This window comes from Paramisgurnus dabryanus, chromosome 9, assembly GCF_030506205.2.
Source record: "Paramisgurnus dabryanus chromosome 9, PD_genome_1.1, whole genome shotgun sequence".
NCBI classification, from domain to species: Eukaryota; Metazoa; Chordata; class Actinopteri; order Cypriniformes; family Cobitidae; genus Paramisgurnus; species Paramisgurnus dabryanus.
The window spans coordinates 33,059,241-33,080,137 of record NC_133345.1 but is presented as its reverse complement, the minus strand read 5'-3'; the positions used below and the strand labels follow the sequence as shown (position 1 = coordinate 33,080,137).

The window sequence follows — 20,897 nt, the reverse complement described above, 5'->3', positions numbered from 1 at the left end:
AACTTCGATGTTTAATAACGTGGTGAAAGTCACAAACAAATTATGTTACGATTATTTGTAGTTTATTAACGCAGCATCCTCCGCTCACGTGATCTCCTCGTGCTCCTGCACCGTGCCGTTTCTCGCGCTCTGATTGGTCCTTCCCACTTCCCTTTTCTCGTGTTTCGTAATTTTCCATCAAGAAGCTCGAGCTTTGGCTTTTTAATTAAAGACATAAACTTTACAGACTTGCCTATTCGTCATAAATAACAATAATGTGTTATAAACGTTTTCTTCCAATAAGGTAAAATATGGTAGCAAAAAAAAAAACTTTTTATAGTGACATTTTTATAGTTTGACGTCACTAGTATCCCTCCGCGAACGGGGCTAAAGTAGTTCCGGTTGATTCGGCAGATCACCTTGAGCTCGCGTTCCGGAGTGCATCATTCACGACTGACCGTCGACAAGCGCAGGTGAGTGTCCTCACAGCAGTTTCCACAATTAACATCATTATACTTATATCATTCAGTCGCTGTGTACTGTTTTTCTAAAGTCGGATATTTTCAGTCAATGATTAGTTACTCATCTGACGTTTTTTTTTCAATCTCTTTTTACTCTGACGTATGTGACGGTTTCTCGCTTTAACCGTTATATTACGCATCATTCTCTGCTTTTACGATGGCTGACATGTTGCGTGATGTCCTTCATCTCTTTATTTCGACAGTTAAATCATTATCAGTGCTGCATTTTGAATGTTTTTGACTGAGTTTTCACCATGCGCAGTCCGGAAAACTGTGGTGTGACGCAGAGGTGGGACGTGATCTGCTGCGCATCCGCCACATTCCCCTTCATCCACCGCATGACTGGACCGAACCCAGATCAGAATGAATGATACACGAGGTGTTTGATCTTTAGAGAGAGGCCCACGCGTGTGTTTGCAGTGTACAGAGATTTCCATGAGGGTCTCTCCATTATTAGTCATGATACCACGGGGTTTTTGAATGCTTTATTCTGATTGGTTGAGAACTGTTTGACGGTTTTGCATTATTTTTCTTAAAACGCACACCTGACCTGTCAAATGTCTTAAAATGACCACCACAGTGACCGTGCTAAGATGAATAATTGACTTTGGTCCTTTTGAATTATTGGAAAATTATGCATTTTCATCTTTTGTGTGCATTATTTTTAAATAATTCAACGGGCCGCGGTCAATTATTCCTCTTCTTCTGAGCACTGAATCACTGACTGCACGCGCAATCTCTACTGATGTAGGCGCGTGGTTAGTTTGTAATTATGATTTTGTGAGGGAGGATTAGTGTGTTTTTTTTCTATTTTTGTAGTGTAATCACTGCACTGTTAGATTTCTGCAGACTTGTGGTTTAGATAAATTTAACTGACTAGTATTTGATGCATGAGGCCTGTTGGCTTTTGTGTGTAATGTGAAGGCAAAAACAAAGAACAGAGTTTAATATAAACACTCATTTACTTAATCAAACTGGCAAATCATTTAAGGGAAGCTGTGAATGTCTGTTACTGCAATTTGGGAATTAATTATGTAATGTCCCGTTTAGTTTCACCAGAAGTGACCTTTTTTTTGTTGCAATAAATAACACCCCTTTCTACTAGGTATGCACTAATATATCGGCCAATAATCATCATCGATAAAAGCATTTCACTATTTGGCATCCGAAAAATGCATCAGAACTAGAGTTGCTAAATTCTGGGAATTTTCAAGGCTGGAAACTTTACATGGGAATTAACAGGAATATATGGGAATTAATAAGAATAAATAGGGAATTTGGCCTATAACAGGAAACCTAAATGCACAAATGATTTTTTTTAAATAAATGTTTGATCAAATAAATCCAGCTTTGATGAGTGTAAGTATCAGGATTCTGCAAAATTTGCAAATAATTCCCATTTAATCCCAAAAAATGTCCGTTAATTTCCAATTTGGAATGTCTAAATTCCCTAGATTAAGTTCCCATGAAAAGTTTACGGAAATGTACTAGAAACTTTCCGCCCCACTGACAACAAAATTGTAGTTTGTAAAAAACCAAACTATTAGTATCAGTGGATGTCATAGGGCAGGGATGGGCAATTTTGGTCTTGGAGGTCCAGTGTCCTGCAGAGTTTAGCTCCAACTGGCCTCAGCACACCTGCCTAAAAGTTTCAGGTATGCCTAGTAAGACCTTAGTTGGCTGCTTTAGGTGTGTTTTATTATGGTTGGAGCTAAACTCTGCAGGACACCGGCCCTCCAGGACTGAAGTTGCCCATCCCTGTTCTAGGAAATCAGCACAGAAATTGTGTATCAGTGCGTGCATCCACCCTTGTGGCTTAATGCAGGTGTCAACTGCAGCAAAATGCAACGCAACTGATGCTGAGCTCAATGCTGCTGCCGCCACCTGTTTGCGTTACATTCCAATCCACATCTCTGGGAAAGCCGCCGCAGCACTTCCTTCTTGCACTGTCATGTGTGTCATGTGCCCACTATAGTGCCACAGGGATCCTGTGTCTATTTTTGTATTGTAATGTGATCTAAAGTGAAGTGGGCTGACGGCCTGTAGTGGTCAGTCCACAGATAAACCAGCATGTGTGTAGCGACTCATGTGGGTCTGTAGATTTAGGACAGGTCTGCTCGTACAGAACAGAGCTTGCACGTATGGCTTGCGTGTGTTATCCTCTCTTGAGAGAAGAGGATTTAAGGCTCAAACTTCTCAGCAGCACATTAAATGCTGCGTCATTTGGGCCAGCGTCTTCGGCTGCAGTGGCCGGGTTGGGGAGCGGCTCTCTGACACGCTAAAGTTCCCCTGCAGGGCTCTGGTAGGATCGCAGGCCTTTTGTGTCTCTCTGAGGGCCTACAGGTGAGATCAGGTCTGCACTGTGTTTGATGATGGTGTACTTATCAATAATGTATACTTGGTTAGGCCCAGGAAAAGACTATGGGTTACTAGTGCAGTTTGTGGTGGTTATTTTGTGTCATGGGTCTACAGTCAGATGTAATTGCATTCATTCAGGTTATTCTAGCATGATTGGTTCTGCTTATTCAGAGTTGTTAGTTTAAAGTCACATTTTTCCTTTCCATTGGACTCTTAAATAGTCAGCAAACTCTTTACTACTGGGATTTTTGGAATGGGTTGGAATGTGGTTTAAAAAAAACACTGCGAACATGTGACATTCATTTTTATTGACCATCTGTGCCCTGGTTAGCTGAAGATGCTAATTACCTTTTGTTGAAGTATAAAATCAATCAATGGCAACATGAGTATTTGCCATGCTCTGATGGAATGCATTTGTGTTTTTAACATCAATAAAAAAATCTCTGTCAGTGTCAATGCACGTTTCATGAAGTTTTACACATTTACATCATTTCCTGTCGTATCAGGAAGTGCTTTGAGTGTGTCTGCCACACACCACGAGGGCATGGATTTTCAACTCTTACTCATCACACGACTATGTGTGGAAAAGCTTGTGTGGTTTTAACGGTGCTGTGCGTCTCCTCACGTACGACTGCTCACCAGACTGTAATGCTATGTGGTCGCTGATGGTTACTGACCGTAGTGAAGTCCTCACAAACTCATCCCTATGAAAACTCAACAGGGATCTACATATTCTGGTTATTACAAGTGCTTTTATAGTAACATTCAGGGCTCCAGACTGCCACCAAATGGTGGCATTTTGCCACCAAAATTTGAGAGTGTGCCACTGAATTTTACATCCAGTCGCACATGTGCGAACAGTAAATTTGACCTTTTTTGTGATGTGACACTGAATTTGAAACTAGGAAATTAGTAGAAATGTGAATATTTGGTTAGCATGTTGATTTACGGTGTGTGCCCCTAAATTTTCTGGTTGCGCCCCTAAAATGTTCAGTTGGGGGCTACTGTGCTCCTAGTGAAAAAAGTTAGTCTGGAGCCTTGACATTGCTGCCACCTTGGAAATTAATGCAAAACCTAGATATCATTTGAATATAGGTTATAATTTATATTATCATGCATGACTTTAATGTATGCCACTTTGAATAACCATCTAATGAATTGACTGGATTTTTTTTTTTATGGACGATGGCGAATTGTCATTATTGAGAAAGCTATTTAACAGCCAAAATAACGCAAACCTGCAGTAAATAAGAGACAAACAGAAAATAGGTGGCTCAAAATGTACATTTATTGTACATAGCGCTGGGCAATATGGGCAAAAGATTTATGTATCTATCGATAATTATCACGATTAATGACACATCTGTAAAGGCAGGTTTTTGCTCCTGAATGAAAGTTGTAAAAGCCAAATTTTAAACTACTTTTTATTCAGAACATGACATACTTTCCAAACAAGTAATCATTTGAGGTAGATTACAGATTGAAAATAACTTGTAAAATCAATAACACAACACAACGTGGTCTTTATGTCCTTACTGCTCATCAAAAATGCTGCATTCATCCTTCTGTGCACAGCATTTAGTTCAGGAATTACAAGCTGCGTTCTAAATTAAATTTAAACTTGCCCCATCATGACTACATGCAGTACTTCCTCTGTTTTCCAAGCGTGCCTTGTTTTATTTACTGTTGGTTACTCGGTAACCAATACCACAGTCATTCACTTAAACCACTTGATGGAAACTCACCTAATTCCTGCTTGATTTTATTTTTTGCAAATTTTGAAAAGATTCCAGACATGTTTGGATGGAAACACTGCTACTGTCTTCCATTTTTCTTACTTCACTCCTCCAAGTCTAATTGTGATTGTAAACCAAGATGGTGTGCAGCATCTGGAAGTGCCGTCTGCAAAATTCCTGCACAGCATTACGAATAATGCGTAAATATCGATCACTAATCGAGCTGTCATCATCGGTTTATCAGGAAAATCTTATTGTGAACGTTATCAAATTATCACAAGTTTTAGTGCATGATGTATCAAAATTCAACTACTGTAAGAAAGTGAATTATTGTACTGGTAATTTACTGTCTTGTCAGATGTTGTCTCTTATCTGAGTTTCTTTTCATTCGGAACAGCTAGAGTAAGGAACGAAAAGAGTGAAAAATATTTTCGTCTGGTGCAAATGCAATAATACAAAAATTCAAATATTAGCTGATAGGTCGTCCACTGCCATTTATTGGTCTATCACTAGTCAGTTCTAGAATGTTCACTACTTGATCAGGAGACAGGAAATGGTTTATGTTTTAATATTTCTGTGAGAGAGTTTGTTGCGTAACATGAAAAGTAAACATTCATTTTACCACACCTCTCTTCTGAACATAGAGAGAAACAATATCAGAAGTGTTTTACTGCCAAGTTAATGTGGGTTTACAGTACAATGAATGTGTCTGGTGTATTGGTGCTTAACAGTGACAGTAAAATAAGCCCATTAAGAATACAAAAATGGTGAGTTAAGCTCATACCTTTTTTAAGGGTTAAACAGGATAAGACATTCTGTTACTTCATTTCTTCATTTGTTTATCTGTACATTTTTCAGCAAAAAAATGACAGTTTTAGGATCTTGTCTGAACTTGCGGAGAAATCCTAACACTGATTATGATGCTGACTCAGGATTTAATTAAATGTTCTATATATAGATATATGTGTGTGTAGATGTCATCTCATCTTTCTCACTCTCTCTCCCCTGCAGGACAATACCCACCTTCTCCAGAATGCCCCAAACTAAAGCTCAGGATATGGGCTCAGCCTTTATCCAGACACAGCAGCTCAGTGCCGCAATGGCCGACACTTTCCTGGACCACTTGTGTCTGCTAGACATCGACTCTGAGCCCACCATCGCCCGTAACACTGGAATCATTTGCACTATTGGTCAGTAAATGAGTTTCGAAATGCTTTGTGTTTTCTGTCTGTCATTTCTTTGATTGGTGGGCTGTTATTGTAAAAGTCCTAACACACTTTTAAAGTACAGATGGTTAATAATACGTGAGACATATGGTATAATTGTGTATGCTTGTGTCATCACCGTTGAGAAACAGCTATAGGTTTTTTAGTCAAGTACACAAATCCGCTTATTTATTGCAAACACCATTGATATATCATGCAAATTTTTCGCTTGACTTGAATATTTTCAACTTGCGCAAAAACGTGTTTGAGGCAAATAACGTGTTTTCGCAGCAATCGTGCCACCCAGTTTGAGTCATTTGCATCGCCCTGCGCTTATTCACATCTTTGCATTGACTTCATGTAATGTACTCACCAATTTGTTGAATTCGCATTTGATGTTTATTCAAACTATACATTTTTTTTTTATATATACATTTTTGTTACCTGGGGATTGAACCCAACAGCTTTATGCTGCTAAAACAATGCTTTATCAGTAACAGTATTGTCATTATAATAGTGATTGTTTTGTTGCGATCACAGGACCAGCCTCTCGCTCTGTCGACATGCTGAAGGAGATGATCAAGTCCGGCATGAACGTCGCCCGTCTTAACTTCTCTCACGGGACACATGAGGTACATGCTTCATGATTTACCTTCAGTCTGTGGTTAAACTTCTACTGTTTTTATAAATCCACCTCTGTTAGTATATGATGGGTTATACTATCTCCATTTATAATGACATTCACGTTTGTAGACTTGAAGAAACATTTAATGTATTCAGGATGGGTTAAAGGTCACAGAGAGAGACAGGTAGTCTGTTACCAGATCTACAGTGAGTAGGGTTGTGCCGATAGACGATATCATCGTCCATCGTGATGGTTGACTGACATCACGATGGAGAGACACCATCGTGATGCCACGCCCCCACTCCGCTGCGAGTCGACATACACTTACTCTCTTCTATATAGACTATAGTTAACCTAATATCTTTGCGTGAATGGCTCTATAAATTAAATAGAAGACGTGAGACGTGACGTGTGTTAGTCTGTGAAAATATCCTGTCAGGCATTTGATCTTGACTAGGGATGGGCACGGATATTCGAATATTCGAATGGCAATAATAATTCGAATTTAAAAAATGCTATTCGAATGTTTGTTTGTTTTTAATGTGCCACCAAAGGGTAACAACTTATTTAATGCTTTTTCACTTCATCTATACTGTCTTTTACAGACTTAAATGTAAAATATACATGAACATTAATTTGTATGTATTTCTGATTGTTTGGCAATGCAGATTGCAGACGAATTTAAGTTTTTCCTTTTATCTCCGGGTTTGTCCGCGCCGCGCCATATTTGGCCACTGGCTCAGTGAGGGCTCACTTCTCCGCCGCCCGAATCAACACATCATGAGAGATTTGTAAGCTTTCTGTTATAAAGGCTACTTTATTTTGTTAATAAAGAGACAGACACGGAGAACGAAATGAAACGGAGTACATTTATTATATGCGGTGCTCTTTCGAAAATGAACCGGATAACTGCACATGGCAGTTTAAAGCAAAGCACCGTCTTTGTAAAATGTTGTTAAATTAAGCTAACGTTAGTAACTTTGCACAGTCAAAAATAATGTATCGAGCCAGCTTACGTTATTTGTAAAATAATGTTAAATACAGATTTTCAATCTTGTTCAATCCGTCTGTTGTTTTTATCGGATAACCATCATCAGGAAGAGTTTTCTCCGCAGCACCGGCATTATTGTATCTAGTCAGAAGAACGGGCTTTCACCGAAGCAGGTAGGATAAATATGGTTTTCTTTATTCACAAATACGTCAAACTAAACTGAGAAGATATTTATATGGCGACTGAGCAGTCGGTTATGTAGATGTGTTTTTTCGTTTGCTCCGGGCTCAAACTTTAAACTTCGCAAGTCCTCAAACTTCGCTTAGATTTGGGGTTAGTGTATAATATTTGGTATAATATAATGTATGTAACATCAAACAATAATGAATTAATACTAACGACCGACTTGAAACTAAGGATTTGACTAGACTTCGCTCCGCATTAAGTTTTAACGCATTTTTTTCTGAAGGATATTTTTTAAGAAGAATTTAAAATATATATATATATATATATATATTTTTTTTTACAATGTTTTCAACTTAAAATACATATATATATATATATATATATATAAAGTTTAGCTTGCTGTGGATATTTCCTAATTATAAGCCTTCTGTGAAATTATGACAAAATGAAAAATACAAAACACGCATGTCTTAATTAACATAATTTAAATAAACGAATATTCGTTCTTTAAGAGCTTAAATATTCGAAAAATTAAATATTAAAAAAATTAGTAAATTACTGGAAAATGCCCATCCCTAATCTTGACATTGCTAGAATCTTGTCTTTTTACATGTTGTACATTTATCTTAAAATATTTAATTTTGTACAAGAAAACAGCCCATATTAATCATTTATTAGTAGCATTTTGTAGTGTCTCGGGAGATCGTGCTCATTGTTACATTGAGGCTATACTGCACTGAAGCGGCAGATTAAGATATAAATTCAGGGAACGTCAAGAACAAGAAAACGGGAACAACACTCCGACCGAAACGCGGGATTTACATACACAGACCATGTTTAAATTTAGATGTGTCTGGCCCTGTTCACTTTGTCTAGTTTTAATAAGCTGCGGATTGAAGTGCTGGTTGCTCCCCGCGGTGCTGAAGACCCGCTCTCTGACGGAGTACTGGTGGCACATATGCACAGATATTTACGTGCAAAATTTGGAAAGCGCGGAGGAGTCGTTGGGTTAGTAAAATAATGAAATTATAGCTTTTAAATAGAAAAAAATATTTATGTAAAGAGATTAAAAAGTGCTTAAAAGTGCACAACTCTTCTTCAGTGGATTAAAGCTTCTATTTCCCCTTATGTGCAACCTATAGGAAAGAGACATTAGTTAGGATAGTAAAATAACAAAATTATAGATTTTAAGTACAGAATAGTATTTATGTAAAATATATATTAAAATAAAAAGTGCACAACTCTTCTTAAGTGGAAGTAATAAAGTAAAATAACGAATAATAATTATATAATAACGAATAATAACGAAAAATTAAAATCCCCCCCCCCCGCCTAACGATATCATCGTCCATCGCGATTGTTTACGTAACCATCGTCAACTGCCAATTTATGGGGACATCGCCCAACCCTAACAGTGAGTGCTGCCATTATAAATAGTTGATGTGTTTGGCCCAGCAGACCAAAGCGGTTTCATTAAAGACCTTCTATCATTTCAAATATATTTCAAATGAAAAGTGCCGTGAAGACACCTATGTAAAACGAGGTAGTGAAAAACAGAAGTGACCGATTTTTAAGAAATTACACATAATTAACTAGGGCAGCAACTAATGATTATTTTCATAATCGATTAATCTGCGAGTATTTTTCCGATTAAGTGGCTAATCAACCCAAATATTTACTAAATTTGATTTTTCACTTATTAAAGCTAAAAAGGCACTTAATTTAGTGTATTCACATGTAGATGTGTACTTTTAAAAGTGCAAAAGCCACCCACTACTAAAAAGTTTTACTAATATAATATCTTTGATTTTTTTTATTTTAAGCCTTAAATATAAAAGTTTTGCCACTTTTAAATAGTAAAACATCTTTAAATGTCAAAATGATGATAAACAAAACAAATTGAGTCTTCACTGATGTGGAAATTCTGCCACCAATTAATAAACTCTTTTTAATCTTCAACTTTAGACCTTGATGAGAATTAATTTTATTCATTATTAACAAAATAAAAAGCCATTAGGACAACATTATCACAGTTTTACCTTTCTAAACTTTAGACTGAAACAAAAAGGTGTGTTAACGAACAGCCAAACTGCATAAAAGCGTTCCCATTTATGTTTGAAAACGTTTTCATGTAACAACCCTAAGTTTTTAAGTCTAATTGTTTAATTCAATCGCTTGTCTCCTATTTTAGCTGCGTTATAAAAGTAAATGCAGATGATTGTTTCTCATTACGGTAGATTTTGGCATCGAGTCTTATGTCACATTTCCTCCTTTGTTTCATAAATGGATCAGTTTTCTGTGTCAGATGTCCCATTGTAACCTGACTCTGATGTGTCTCAGCTAACCTGCTATCTGAATGATTCGATTAAACAAACAAGAGTTTCACACTCTTCATTAAACAGTGCTTGTGTGTTAGACCAGTGGTCTGTTGACATACTCGAGGTCAAACGCTCTGTGAACAGAAACTCCAACTCTAGAATTTAAACCCTGATGACACAAAATTACCAACGTCACAGATCAAAGGTACTTAATAAACCTGCTGTTTAAAATCAGATCTTTACAGCCTGGTCATTAAGTCATTCTCATGCACGCAAACACTAACCAATGGACTCATTATTTAGTCATCCATGAGTACATACAACTATCTGTTAATCATTTGTTTGTGAATATACAGGATGATGTGTGTGAGATAGTAACCTAGTTTTACTCGTCTAGACGATTGCGTGTGTGCGTGATGTAACCTTCAATGTCAGATTATATTCATGCTACTGTGTGACACATTCGAAAACTTCTATATCTGTGTAATTTATCATTTAAACTCCTGTGTTTGCAGTTAATAATTTAACACCTTTTATACTGAACTAACAGTTTCTCTCTCTCTCTCCCCATCTCAGTATCATGGAGACACAATTAAAAATGTACGTGAAGCCTGTGCCAGCTTCCAGCCTGGCAGCATTCAGTACAGGCCAGTGGGCATCGCTCTGGATACCAAGGGACCCGAGATCCGGACCGGTCTCATTAGAGGGGTACATTTATTTCATCTCAGCCTTAGCCTACGCATTGATCACAACAATATTTCAAGTCCCCTACTCACAATTTCTATTATAGAGCTTGGTGGCATTAGATGTGAATTCATTATAAAACTAACTGCAAAGACATATCTTGGTTTTAGGTGTTTTAACACATTTTAATGCTTGTTTGGTTTATTTATTTTATTAAAAATACATCATCTTGGGGCTCCCTGGTGGCACTGGACCCTTTATGAGGTACACTAGTTTATGTGTAGGGTCGCAAAGGGACAGAACGTTTCTGGTAAATTTATGGAAACTTTCCGTTAGGAATTCATCTGGGGAATTTTGGGAAAATTCCAAATTGGAAAACTGAAAGGAATTTATCATATACAAATATAAATAAACATTTTGTTTGGTCATAAGCAGACATGCATGCAAGCTAATAGAAATTTTAAAGAGTCCCGATACTTGGGCTCATCAAGCCGGGATTTATTTGATTAAAATTCATACTAGAATGATTTCTGAAGGATTTATTTTCTGTTGAGACAGCTCAAACATGTGTTTTAGTCTAGGACCAACCTTAAGTCTTCGGGGGATAATTGTTGAATTGTTCATAACATTAGTTCTTGAATCGTGACCAGGTGAACTTGATGTGATGTAAAGTGTTTTGAAGTTTAATTTTTAATTTCTGTCTTATCGTCCTACAGAGCGGTACGGCAGAAGTTGAGCTGAAGAAGGGAAATAAGATCAAAGTGACCCTTGATGATTCTTTCATGGAGAAGTGTGATGAGAACAACCTCTGGCTGGACTACAAGAACATCACAAATGTGGTGGAAGTGGGCAGTAAGGTTTATATCGATGATGGGCTCATCTCCCTCCAGGTCCTGGAGATCGGTGAGTGATTCATATGATGTGGGTGAATCAAAATAGGGTCAAGTACTGTTTACAAATACCAGACTGCTAACCTGAGTGTTTCTAATGATGAAATAGTTGAGGGAAAATGTGAAGTTTTCTACATGTAATCTTGAGTATAGACATGAAATCCTATAATAAATGATGTCTATGTCTGTCTCAGGCTCTGATTATCTACAGTGTGAGATTGAGAACGGAGGAACCCTGGGCAGTAAGAAGGGTGTAAATCTACCCGGCGCTGCGGTCGACCTGCCTGCCGTGTCTGAGAAAGACATCCAGGACCTGCAGTTCGGTGTAGAGATGGGGGTTGACATGGTCTTCGCCTCCTTCATCCGCAAAGCGGCCGATGTTCACGAGGTCCGTAAGGTGCTGGGAGAGAAGGGCAAGAACATCAAGATCATCAGCAAGCTGGAGAACCACGAGGGTGTGCGCAGGTGAGTTTCTCCAAATCTAGAAGATCTTCAAGAGATCCAATTTGATGTTTATTTTGTGTAATCTGACTGTGTCTTTTCTTGTTTACCAGGTTTGATGAGATCATGGAGGCCAGTGATGGCATCATGGTTGCCCGTGGTGACCTGGGTATCGAAATCCCCACCGAAAAAGTGTTCCTGGCCCAAAAGATGATGATTGGTCGCTGCAACAGAGCAGGAAAGCCAATCATCTGTGCCACACAGGTCAGCCATACTGAAATACACCTCTTACTCATGGTGGATATAAACAGGAAGGACTGTTTAATGATAACATGGCAATGATTTCTGTCCTGTGATTTCTCTGTGTGTGTAGATGTTGGAAAGTATGATTAAGAAGCCCCGCCCCACACGTGCAGAAGGCAGTGATGTGGCCAACGCTGTTTTGGATGGTGCCGACTGCATCATGCTGAGCGGAGAGACCGCAAAGGGAGATTATCCTCTGGAGGCTGTGCGCACCCAACACATGGTAAGCGCTCCTTCATTATCAATATAATAAATACACCATTATCCGGCTTTTCCATTGGATAGTACATGGTATGGGACCAGCTCGATATCGCCGGAAGTCACCGGCTTTACTGTTACAGTAGTGCCACCACATCTACTACCGTGACATTATTGTAAAAAACGCAATACAAACAAATGCTAATTTTTTCCAACACTAAATAGGGCTGTGACGGTGGTGAAGTGCGACCCACGGTGGTGTGCATGTCACAAACTATGAAAATATAAAGTGCAATCTTCAAGTTTGTGACGCAAATGGCCAGCAGACTCAGAGTTAGTGAGTTTTTGCAACGGGAGGCAACTGATATCAGTGATTATCGCTGGCTTTGGGGCAAAACAATGAGATAAGATTCTCTATTTGTCACTCACTCAAAAAGTTGTGGAAAAGTATCAATCTGTGCTAGCAGTATCAGAACACATTTTCAGCACGACTGGAAACATTATAATCCCAAAAAGGTTACTCACTTGAACCGTGTTTTGTTTCACGGATGTAAAGCCGTACCAAGCCGTACTATCCAATAGAAAGCACCATTAGAGACACAACTTGACCCTTTGGTACCTTACTACCATAACGTTTTATCATTAATGCATAGCATACTAATTTTAAACGTTCTTACTTGCACATTTGCATTTATGGCATGCTTCAGTCTCTTTATGCATGTATGTTTTTCTTTATTTGCTGGTTTTGTCGGTCTCTGTTTGTTGTGTCAGGGTCAGTCAAAGAAAACAGCCGTCTGCCAAAACTCATAATCAGTGTCTGTTTTTCTGCTTTTTTTTTTTTATTGATTAGTTCTTAATAAGTAAAAAAAAATGTGCTTTTGGCTGACGGTTATACAAACCTTCACAGATGTGGCCATTAACTCACCAGCCGTTTCTCGTGTGCGCTACTGTGAAATATTTGACTTTTATCGTGTTGATGCTCACAGTCACAGCAGCATGTTTAATATCCTCACTGTTTCCATCTTTTCTCCTTTCTCCTCCTGATTTCTCTTGAATGCACCTGATCATTGCATGATGCCAATATTTCCCGAATCATAAAGCCCATCTTTACTCCCTGTTTGACTTTTAAATTTATTCTCATGATTTATGGTGATGGTCAGGATTTGTAGTTGGTATTATTTTGCATGTAATAGTTTTTTATTGGATTGTGTTTTAACATTTATTTTGTTTTCTCCACAAACCTTTTCCTCAAACTAACTTGCATTTTTTTGTCTACCCATTTCTCATTCCTTGTTTTTGCTCTTCTGAATTCAATTTCACATTGAATCTGTTCACATTCATCTCTCTTGACCTGTTTCTCCTCATTGATCTTTCACACATCTGTTTGTCTTGTCTCTCTGCTGTGTTCTGCTGGTATCGTGTACCGCCTACATCAGATTGCTCGTGAGGCAGAGGCGGCCATGTTCCACCGGCAGGTGTTTGAGGACCTGCGGCGCTGTTTGCCTCCTTCTACTGACCCCGCCGAGGCCATCGCCATCGGCGCCGTGGAGGCCTCATTTAAAATCCTGGCCTCCGCGTTTATAGTCCTCACTGGGTCCGGCAGGTAGGCAGGAGGAGTGAAGATGATGTGGAAAATACTTAAAATCAGGAAGCAGGGAGTTTAGGGAGAGAAGATGACTGGACGAGAGAGAGCGAGATGGGAGAGACATGCTAATGTTTACCAGTGTTATCCTGAAAGACTGGATCTCATTAAAACCTCTCCATGTCACAATTTACTGAATTTAACTAAATTAATTTAGACAAGATTAAAAGATTTCTTGAGTCTAAAGGACTGGTGTAAACATTGAGGCCCGTCTCTCTGTATTGCTCTTTGTCTGTATGCTTGATGGTATGATTGTGTATAACCCCTCCCTCCCTCCATTGGTTGGTGCTGTCAGATTGCCCGAGAGGCAGAGGCAGCCATGTTTCACCGACAGCTGTTTGAGGAGCTGCGACGCTCCACTCATCTGACCCTTGACCCATCAGATGCTGTAGCTGTGGGTGCCGTCGAGGCCTCCTTCAAATGCTGTGCCAGCGCTCTTATTGTGCTCACCAAATCCGGCAGGTAAGAAGGGAGGGGCTTGAGGGAATAGTGGAGCATAGCGGTCACAGGTAAGATGGCTTTGGTCAGATACCTACATATCACACAAAGTTCACAGGTCAGAGTGCATTCACATTAAGCTGCCATTATACATAATTGTAAGATGATAGTTATAAGACAATGTTGAGCACGACCAGCAAATCATAAATGTGATCCTAGACCACAAAACTAGTCATAATGGGTATATTTGTAGCAATAGCCATTGTGTGGGTCAAAATTATAAACTTTTCTTTTATGCCAAAAATCATTAGGATATCAAGTAAAGTAAAGATCATGTTCCATGAAGATATTTTGTAAATTTCCTACCATAAATGTATAAAAAAAATGTATTTATAATTAGTAATCTAACTTAACTTTAAAGGAGATTTTCTCAATATTTCGATTTTTTTTTAGCACCCTCGGATTGCAGATTTTCTAATAATAAAAAATTTATTAAGCTTATTTTTGAAGCTTATTTATTCTGCTTTAAGATGAATAAACCTCAATTTCAAAATATTGACTTGTGAATGGATCACAAGTTATTAATTTTTGTGGTGGTCTTTCTTTATCAGTCTACAATGGGTTTGTATGTAGGGTTGCAAAGGGGAACTTGATCTGAGGAATTTCGGAAATATTCCAGATTGAAACCTTAACAGGAATTTATGGGAATTATTTGAAAATGTATATAAACTCTATCATATACAAAACATAAATACGCATTTTGTTTGGTCATAAGCAGACATTTGTAAGAAGGTAACAGAAATTTGTAAGAATCCTGATACTTGCGCTCATCAAGCTGTGAATTTATTTAATTAAAAAAATCAAATTAGAATTATTTTTGAAGGATTTTTGATCAATACATGCAGGCTTGATAAGAGATTCTCAAAAACATTAAAATAGTAATGTGTCTAAACTTTTGGGTGGTACAGTGATTCTGTATGATAACACAAAACTGGATGGCAGAATGAAAAAGAGCATCACAGCTTGAGCTAAATGATAGCTAGCCTTATAAATGTTCAATAAAAGCTTACATTTAATTCTTATTTACTGGCTAGAAATTCAACTGCAGTTGCATTAAGTCTTGTTGTTTAAACCGAATGATGCTATTTAAGTTCCCTGCTATAGGAAATTTCCAGTTTATTCTCCCAAATATTCCTGTTAATTCTCATGGAAACTTTCAGCCTTAAAAATTCCCATAATTTTGCAACCCTATTTGTATGTGACCTAGTCTGCTAACACAGTCAGTCTTTATTTTCAGTTTTCTACATAAAATCCTTTTACATAATGTAGAGAACAGTGACTACGTTTACATGCTGTAAATATTCGGGTTATGGTCAGGTTAAGGTCGGGTTTCGGGTTTCTGAAACATTCGGAATAACCCGTTTACATGCGTGAGCAGAGAGAGTTACCCCTGTATACATGGAATTGGCAATATCCTGATGTAAACTGTGATTAAAAGGTAAATGCGGTGATTTTGCGTGGCTCACTATTGCGCAATGCGATTTTACTGCCTTCATTTACTAAAATAAAATTATTATTTAAATCCAGAACAAGCTGCACCGATGTAGAAGCAGGGTAGGCTAAGTTACATGTCTTTCCTTTTATGAGAAAAAGATTAACAAGCTATACTAGCCTTCAGCTAAATATATTTTTGAAAAAAAAAATTTAGTGAAGAACGATTTTCTAACAAGAAGGTTTTTTAAGTGCATATTTACAGAGCATCGGTAAATACAGAACACAACAGTGTCTTAAAGAAATTAAAATTAGACAGTATTCATGCACCTGTAAATGTACAAAACGAATGCAATAGCTGACAGAAGGCAATGAATATTTATTTATGGCATTTTCAATAATATATTAGTAGATAAATTAACATCTATAAGTATGAAAACGAATAAATCATTATTTTGGCTAAATTAAGCTGGATGGATAATTTTTATAATTGTCATCCTTTCAGAACAAGCTTATATGCTATCTATAATAACTTACATTATATCCTGAGTGTTACTTGGGCGAAAATATGTAGAAATACACGCAAGTAAAAAAGTACAGAACAAAAATTTTTACCTCACGCGGATAGAACGAAAAGCCGTTGAGAACGTGCAAAAACAGTCGAGTCGGCAGATGATCACCAATGTTTATAATGTTTCACGCAGGTACTGTTGATGATAAACTTTCATATCTAAATGTCAGGTATAAGTATTCAGTCAGTTAATAATAAAGCCACCGGCGTTATTGCAACATCCTTATCCACGGAGCGGACGCTGTATACATGAAAAAACCTAAGGTTTTTATTTTAAGTGGTTTTAATGCTGGTAAGCAATCAGTTATATGCCGCTTTGTATTTGTGTTGATCAGTTAAATTAAAGTAATTTTAATCTTAAAAACTGCATCAAGATGCAGACGACGCTACAGTTATTCTGTCATCTTTTACTTTTTCACACATTCACTGTATTTAACGAAATATGAATAGCATAGTATTACATTTTGAATTCAAATTCACAAAAAAAAAAACAAGTTACTCTCATAACTATTGACAATCTTTATTATACATGTATGCTTTGAAAAACAAGAATAGCTATATATTAATTTAACGTGAAAAACGCGGTTGTTGCAATTGTTTTCCTCCTCGCTCTAAAAGTGTGGCGCATCTCTCTCACCATGCTTACCTCTAGCCTACTCCCTGCGGGTTTTTTGGCGCATACAAGAAGTTGCTCTACTCAAAAGACCAAGATTCCTTGCGAATAGAACATGCGCAGTACACAAATCAATGTTCCTTTTGATGGGAATATCCCGATGCGCGTTTACATGACCAAAATTTCGGGTTAGAAAAGAGGTAACCCAGGGGTAATATTCGGGATTTTAAAAACAGGAATATGAGCATATTCGGGTTTTTGCCGGTGTTTACATGGACGTGCACGACCGGGTTATTGCTAATATTCCGGATTTGAACGGGTTATTGGCTGCATGTAAACGCAGTCATTCATGAAACGTATAACGTAAATATCTTTAATATTGACTAAGATTGTGTCAACGTTTAAAATCAAACTTTAATGTTCCTCATCACATCATTAGATCGAGACTTTAACCTGGATTTCACAGACAAAATCTTACACAGATCACAACACAAATTAAACAAATGTCACCACATTAGGTCTCTAACATAACCATCTACTCCATGATATTACACTGATCTGATGGTAAAGGTTTGAGCTTTAATGCTGCGTTTACACCAGCCACGGTAGAGGAGTCAAGCGCGAGTGATTTTAATGTTAAGTCAATGTAAAGATGCGTTGACGCGCATCTGGAGGTCTCGCGGCACGGTAGACGCAATTCTGCCTCATTCGCACGAATGGTGCTTTTTGTGCATTTTGCGTTTGACGCAAATTTGCGGCTGACGCCCAAGTTTGAACATTTGTACTTCGGCGGATTTTCGCAGCTGCGTTAACCAATCGGGAATCTGCTTGCTGCTGTGGTGGCAGCCCTGCCCGGAGTCACTCATTCAACATGGAGGAATGCTTGATATTGTCCGTAAGCAGTCACCCGGAGCTATACTATACGACACAAGTTGTTATTTCTATAGAGGCGGGAATAAAAAGGACCTCGCTTGGAAGAGTGTCAGTGAGGACATTGGGCAACCTAGTAAGTTGTAAATGCACATTTCACTTTTGAGTCACTGACGTTTATCTATCTGCGCCGTTTATTTTTCCCCTATAGTAAGGTGACCAAATACAAATTGGTAACTCTGTCGATAAATGCACAATCAACATCAGTCATCTTGCAAACAGACAACCACATAGCACTTGCCCCTCCCCTCCCGTCGACTCTGACTCGCGTCAATTCTTGTTTCTTCCACGCGTCTACTTCGCTCTAGACGTGCGAATGCATTCAAACTGTTCAAGCGGCAAACGATGCGTGGTAGATGCGATTTTGAAGCTTCAACGCGGTTGGTGTAAACGCAGCATAATAAAAGTCTGCTGTAAGTCCTTCATAAATCAGAATAACACAAACAATGTCTGTTTACATAAAAAAAAATCTGTGTTTATCTTCTCTGCCCCTCTTCCCCTGAATGAATGTGTCGAGTGTGTTTGTGTGTAAAGAAAGCTTTAGTATAGACAGATGTTTAGACTCTCTGTTAATGCATGGATTAGTCAGTAGGGTTGAGTTTGCATGTGATTTCTATTATCAGCAGTCCTTGACCATGTTGTCTTTTCAATGATAACAGAAATCACATCTTCCAGAATACACAGCGTTTCTTAGAAAACCAGGATGTTCTGGCTTAAGGCTTGTTTCCATGGCAACTTTCATTCACACATTTCTGTCTGATTTCTCAGGTCTGCTCATCTGATCTCACGTTACCGACCCCGTGCACCCATCATGGCCGTGACCCGTAGTGGGCAGACCGCCCGACAGGCTCACCTGTACCGCGGTATCTTCCCCATATTCTACAACCAACCCGCTCATGATGTTTGGGCCGAGGATGTGGACCAGAGGGTCAACTTTGCCATGGAAGTCGGTAAGCAGAGAAAGAGTGCACTTGAATCAAATAATCAATATATTTAAGATTCAATGCTCATTGGTTTTTCATTTGTGATTTCTCAGGTAAGGTTCGTGGATTCTTCAAGCCCGGCGATGTGGTCATCGTTCTCACCGGCTGGCGCCCGGGTTCTGGTTACACCAACACCATGCGTGTTGTACCCGTGCAGTAAACGTCACACTCCTTTACAGCGCCTCATCACTTCATCCCTCTCGCCCTTCCTTTACTCCAGCAGGCCCGTCTCAAATCAAAGCAGAAGATCGGTCCATCATCAGTAGACACCTGCTCTTCTCATTTCATTTATATGTGCTAGTCATATTTATCCACAGATGTGTAGCTAACATCCACTGAATGTCACATTAGGTTTGAGGCAGAGCTGCATGTCTGATATCGGTCATGAAACTCTCCTGCTCATTGGTTAATGTATCAGCAGTGGGTTTATAGAGGGGATCCTCGTGTGTAAATCTAGTTTATGAGCACTTACTGTGTTGTTTTGTTTTGCACTGTGTTCACACTCCCAACCGATGTTACAATCTGTGTTTTACTTTACTGTTAGTGACGTGTGGCAGACAGGCCAGTCGATGCACTTATTTATATAGAGATGTTTGGCTTACCCCAAAAAATGATGGACGCACATGAGAATATTTCAAGATCACTGTAAGTTTTTCCTCTGTGAGATGAATATTAATGAAACTGCAATCGCCTCCATCAGCGTGGCTCCAGTATGCTTGTGTGTTGAGAGAGTTGTGTGTTGTATGTGTGCTTAGGTCTGCCTGCTTTGTGTCGCAAGGGATCAAAATATTACCATAAGTCTAAGAGTAACTATAGTATAATACTGAAGTGTTGTGTTGTATAAGACTGAATTAATAAAGATGACAAACTCCTGCTCTTTGCCTCTAAATGTCAATGCTTTTCGGCGATTCTCACAAAATCTGTGTTCAGAATTAAAAAAAACTTTTAACCATGTTTACACATAAGATTAAGGTCTGAACTTACTATAACCATTATTTTTAGAGGATTTAAAACATTTCCTGTAAAATTATTTACATTTTTTAGATTATCATTACCACAAGATATTACATTAAATATATGCATTTACAAACTCATGCTTCGGTAATGAGAACCAAAAAGTTGTCTTGGTACTACGACGAACAAAATAAAAAAATTTATCTGGAGAACAAAATAAGAACTGCTTACCTGGTAGCCATCTTGAGTGTTATAGTCAATTATGTCCCTTCCAACTAATTTTTTTTTTTTTTTTATGTTAGTTCCTTGAGGGCTCAAACAATGATTGAAAATTGTTGCGGATGATGAGAGAAATTTTCTTGGACACATTTATATTCCATTTTATTGTCTCTACATTTACAATGCTTTTAATTTTTTAGATTTTTTTAATAAATATTTCCATGTCAGAGAACCCAAATCCAGTCATGGACACATTGCAGTAATGAAAATTTTCCCCTTAAACGTGGAAAAAACAACAAAATTGGTTTGTATGATGTCATTTGAAATCATGTGCAGAATAGTACATGATGAGATTTTTGTAACCATGCTTCTTATTTTGATAGCATTTATTTTTTTATCAAAATGTTTAATGACACCTCATAAGTCTAATTTCGTGTGAATCACCCTTTTGTGCTCTTATAATTCACACATGATTCAATTCACACTTGACAAATGTTCTCTAAATGATTACGTACCCCTTAAAAGGGACATTTGACAAAACTCTTAAAGATGTCAAAAATGTACATATGTGATGTTTCAGCTCAAAATACCATACAGATCATTTATTATAACATGTTAAAA

General features: G+C 38.0%; 1 protein-coding gene across 3 annotated transcripts; it reads left to right on the top strand.

The window, feature by feature from the left end:
• Nucleotides 1–295: 295 nt before the first annotated feature.
• On the top strand, nt 296–19,977 carry pkma (pyruvate kinase M1/2a). 3 transcript variants are annotated; one of them, XM_065257907.1, is made up of 11 exons: nt 296–452; nt 5,606–5,784; nt 6,340–6,431; nt 10,496–10,627; nt 11,320–11,506; nt 11,688–11,958; nt 12,048–12,198; nt 12,308–12,460; nt 13,872–14,038; nt 18,889–19,070; nt 19,157–19,977. In XM_065257907.1, the coding sequence occupies exons 2-11, from the start codon at nt 5,628–5,630 to the stop codon at nt 19,261–19,263; spliced, it is 1,599 nt and encodes a 532-aa protein (XP_065113979.1). In that variant the 5' UTR covers nt 296–452; nt 5,606–5,627; the 3' UTR covers nt 19,264–19,977. The 3 variants fall into 3 exon arrangements, with proteins under 3 accessions (XP_065113979.1, XP_065113978.1, XP_065113977.1); XM_065257906.1 differs by lacking the exons at nt 296–452; nt 13,872–14,038 and adding exons at nt 2,572–2,843; nt 14,373–14,539; XM_065257905.1 differs by lacking the exon at nt 296–452 and adding an exon at nt 2,572–2,843.
• The last annotated feature ends 920 nt before the right edge of the window (nt 19,978–20,897 follow it).